This window comes from Austrofundulus limnaeus, unplaced genomic scaffold (assembly GCF_001266775.1).
Source record: "Austrofundulus limnaeus strain Quisiro unplaced genomic scaffold, Austrofundulus_limnaeus-1.0 Scaffold195, whole genome shotgun sequence".
In the NCBI taxonomy this organism is placed as follows: Eukaryota; Metazoa; Chordata; class Actinopteri; order Cyprinodontiformes; family Rivulidae; genus Austrofundulus; species Austrofundulus limnaeus.
In genome coordinates, this window is record NW_013952597.1 from 106713 (window position 1) to 110226 (window position 3514).

General features: G+C 43.4%; 1 protein-coding gene across 3 annotated transcripts in view; it reads left to right on the forward strand.

The window, feature by feature from the left end:
* LOC106524653 (sodium- and chloride-dependent GABA transporter 2) overlaps nucleotides 1–2953 on the forward strand; it is a 36237-nt gene extending 33284 nt beyond the window's left edge. For all 3 annotated transcript variants that reach the window (XM_014018547.1, XM_014018545.1, XM_014018546.1), the window contains exons 13-15: nucleotides 247–347; nucleotides 1040–1210; nucleotides 1321–2953. In XM_014018547.1, the coding sequence (XP_013874001.1) occupies nucleotides 247–347; nucleotides 1040–1210; nucleotides 1321–1476 (428 nt within the window). In that variant the 3' untranslated portion in view covers nucleotides 1477–2953. The remainder of the gene's footprint in view (nucleotides 1–246; nucleotides 348–1039; nucleotides 1211–1320) is intronic.
* Nucleotides 2954–3514: the final 561 nt, after the last annotated feature.

Sequence of the window (3514 nt, forward strand, 5' to 3'; positions counted from 1 at the left end):
GTGTGTGTGTGTGTGTGTGTGTGTGTGTGTGTGTGTGTGTGTGTGTGAATACCAATCTAGCCTGTTTGTGTAGCTCCTCCAGCTGCAGGCTGTTTCAAGTGATTCCTGGTCAGGTCAGCCCATCACCTACAGCTGTGTGGACGTTACAGTTGTTGGGGGGATCCCCTCAGGTGATTGGTGCAGCAGACGGTTAGACGATGAGCTTTAAGAGAGCAGACTGAAAACACCATCATGTTTCATCCTCAGGAGCCGATCGMTTTAACGCCAACATCAGAGACATGATCAGCTACGACCCGCTGCCCGTCTTCAARCTGTGCTGGAGATATTTCACTCCAGCTGTGTGCACTGTGAGTGATCTCTGTCCACTGACCTGTAATTATTCATGTTTCAAGCAGCCTGCACCCCCTGCATGTCACCAACATGTCTGGAGTTTCATTTGAATCGACTCAAATTCTTCKATTCAAATGAATTTGTCTCTAACAGATTTCAAACCACTTCTCTAAAGTCTGAGTTCTGCTCACACTGACTGTCTGTATCTGTTCAAGATGATCCAGATTTTAAATTACCGTTGTGACTTCTAAATATATTTAGTATCTCACAGGAAAAAAGGCACTTGTTGGTGTTTTGTTGGGGTTTTATCTTGCTGCTTTGTTTTCTTTTTGTTCCCATTTTGTCTACTTTTCTTTTTTTACTTGTTCTGGTAGCATCAGAGTCCTGAGATTTACTGAGCAGTGTCGTTCAGCTGCACCTTACAGATCCACTGCAGCTTTAATCCATGCTGTGTGTTTGATTCATGATTTGCATTATAAACCATGTCAGCACTGGTCATGAGTTCTGCTGTCTGTGTTTAACAAACTACAGAACGTCAGCTGGTTTCTATTTATTCCCCCAAAATGTCATCAGTGATTGTGCTGTGATCTTATGAAAACATCTTTATAACTTTAGAACAGTGAGCAATGAAACTCAGCTTTATATTAATTTATTTGCTGTCATTTTAGCTTCARATGTTCTCATTAAAATTACCTTTTGTCTTCTGAAGGCTACGTTTATCTTCTCCCTGGTGCGCTGGTCTCCGTTGAGCCTGGGGAAAGGCCTGGTGGCTCCAGTCTGGGCCACCACCCTGGGCTGGGTCCTCACCCTGTCCTCCGTGTCCCTGCTTCCCATCTGGGCCGTCTACGCTCTGGTCACCACTCCCGGGACCCTGCCACAGGTAACACTCATATTCTGCTCGTGTTTTCTAGAATCATTTSCCCTCAAAATAATTTWAAAAAATAAAACAGGTGACGATTCAAGCTGCTTTTTGTATTTTCTCCTCGACAGCGGTTCCAGCACCTCTGCAGCCCGGCCAAGAGGTCCTCCCCGGCCTTCTATAAAATGTCCACCCACGGCTCAATGCAGGCCTACAGCCCTGCGCTGCCGCTCGCCAACAAAACCACAGAGCAAAGTGCAGGACTCATTCAGGAGAAGACCACATGACCATCATCAACGTCACACGACTCCCGCTCAGACAACCAGGAAGTTTAAACCTCCTCATCAGATTTCACTGAAAAACAAACTGACGATTGTGCAACTTAAAGTCTGCTGCTGTGGATCAAATCAGCCGACAACAAGTCTTAGACGTCTTGTTTACCGGCCGTTTACATTCTGTTGTGAGTAAGGCCATCGGAACATCCAGCAGGATGCTCCCWTTAATCAGTAAAAACACACCTACCTGTCGCCACGTTGCCAGCAGGAAGTGCCTGGATGTTGGTTGGACTCGTSGGACAGCTCGTTTCTTTAAATCCAGCCCCGCCTCCTGGTCCTCCTCTACTACAGCTTGCACTCCTGGATCTGAACCATTTCATCGCCTTCCTTTAAAGCTTCCTTATCCTTGTATCTTCTTCATTTCCATAGTTTAGTCACTGTACTCGAGGACCATCTTAATCKCAGCCGTTAAACGCACAAGATAACCTCGCTAACGTTCTGTTAGTGTGTCGGCGKCGCAGCTTTTCTATGACTACGCTCTCTGTGAGAGCCTGACGGATCACCAGCAGGTCTGCTGAAGTGACTCCGTGAGTTAGACACGTTAGTGGTTTAGGTTTTACATCTACTGGAGTTTATGCTCGAGTGGCCAAATCGCACTTGTGCCGTTAAAACATCAGGAGCCTCACTAAAACGGAAAGTTCCGAGCTTTTAAACAGAGRATGTTATGAACAATTAAYATYTTACCTGTTCAGATATCATGTTGGATGACCACTGTTTGGAGAAATGGTTTAATCTGATCGGATTGTTGAGCTAACGGTTCCTGAAGTGTTGCAGACTGAACTGGAGTTGAAATATGCGTGTAACAAGAATCAGATTCATCTGAGACAGAAGAACAGCTGGAGGGGTGTGGTCTCTTGTTAAGTAGGAACTCTGATAGTAGAGCTGCTTTAAGAGAACAGCATCCTTGTTTTGACTTCGCACCACTCAGACCAGCTGTTAGCTCATCAGTCAGCTCTGAATAAAACTCTAGATCGACACTGTTTAAAGCCATCTGCAACAGGTAAGATGTTTTTTGCTCATGGCTCAAGACCTGAGCTGTCTCTTTAGGTTTGTGAGCAGGACTCTGTTATAGAACAGAGTTGGACAGTTTTAGTCTCCATAAATGTGTTTTTTTTAGTAAGTCAAGAGAAAGGGGGACTCTGCAGTCACTAAGTAGGAGTTTCTTGTTTTGTGGGAGGAGTTTGTCCAAGACATGATTGTGGATTGACTATTTTGGGTGGGGTTTAAAGAAGCTGGGGGCAGCTGGGAGTAGCTTGGTCAGAACGGTCGGGCTCCTATATTTTTTTAAATATAAATATAAATTTCAGTCACGTGGATGGACGTGTAACAATCCGGCTTGGTCAAAACCTTCTTAACCAGCCTGTAAAAAGATCGATATATACCTTAATATTAGTCATAACTTGAGACAGGAAGGTGCTTGCCACATGAAATTTGAAGTCAATAAAATGCGTTTACATGCTCACACTAATTTTTATTTGAGTCATTGTTCTGTTTTAAACTGTGCATAGACAGTCATTAAATCATATCATTTTACTATTATCATTACCTCCTCTTTTAAATTGCCCCACAAGACAAGTCAGTTCGACCAATCACAGTTAGGACAAACTCCGCCCACACAGCAAGAAACTCCCCCTTTGAACTGCAGAGACCCCTACTGGAAAGACAAAGGCATTATAATAATTACAGGAAATCAAAGCTGAGAGAGAATCAAACTGACTGTGTCAACATTAGTTCACACTGAGGCTGCAGCAAAGCAGAAATAAACTGCTCATCTTCTGCTTTTATAACTTCAGACAAAAACAAACTTCAAACTCAGAGACGTGTTTTATTAAAAACCATGTTTCATCATGTTTTTGTAAAGATGTCATTGCTGCAGCCTCAGTCTGTTCAACTTTACAAAACTGCTGCTTCGTAGGAAATTTCAACTCAATTTTTTTTAAGTTTGAGCACTAAATGTTTAAGTTGGTGATGTCAACGCTTTGTTACAGTT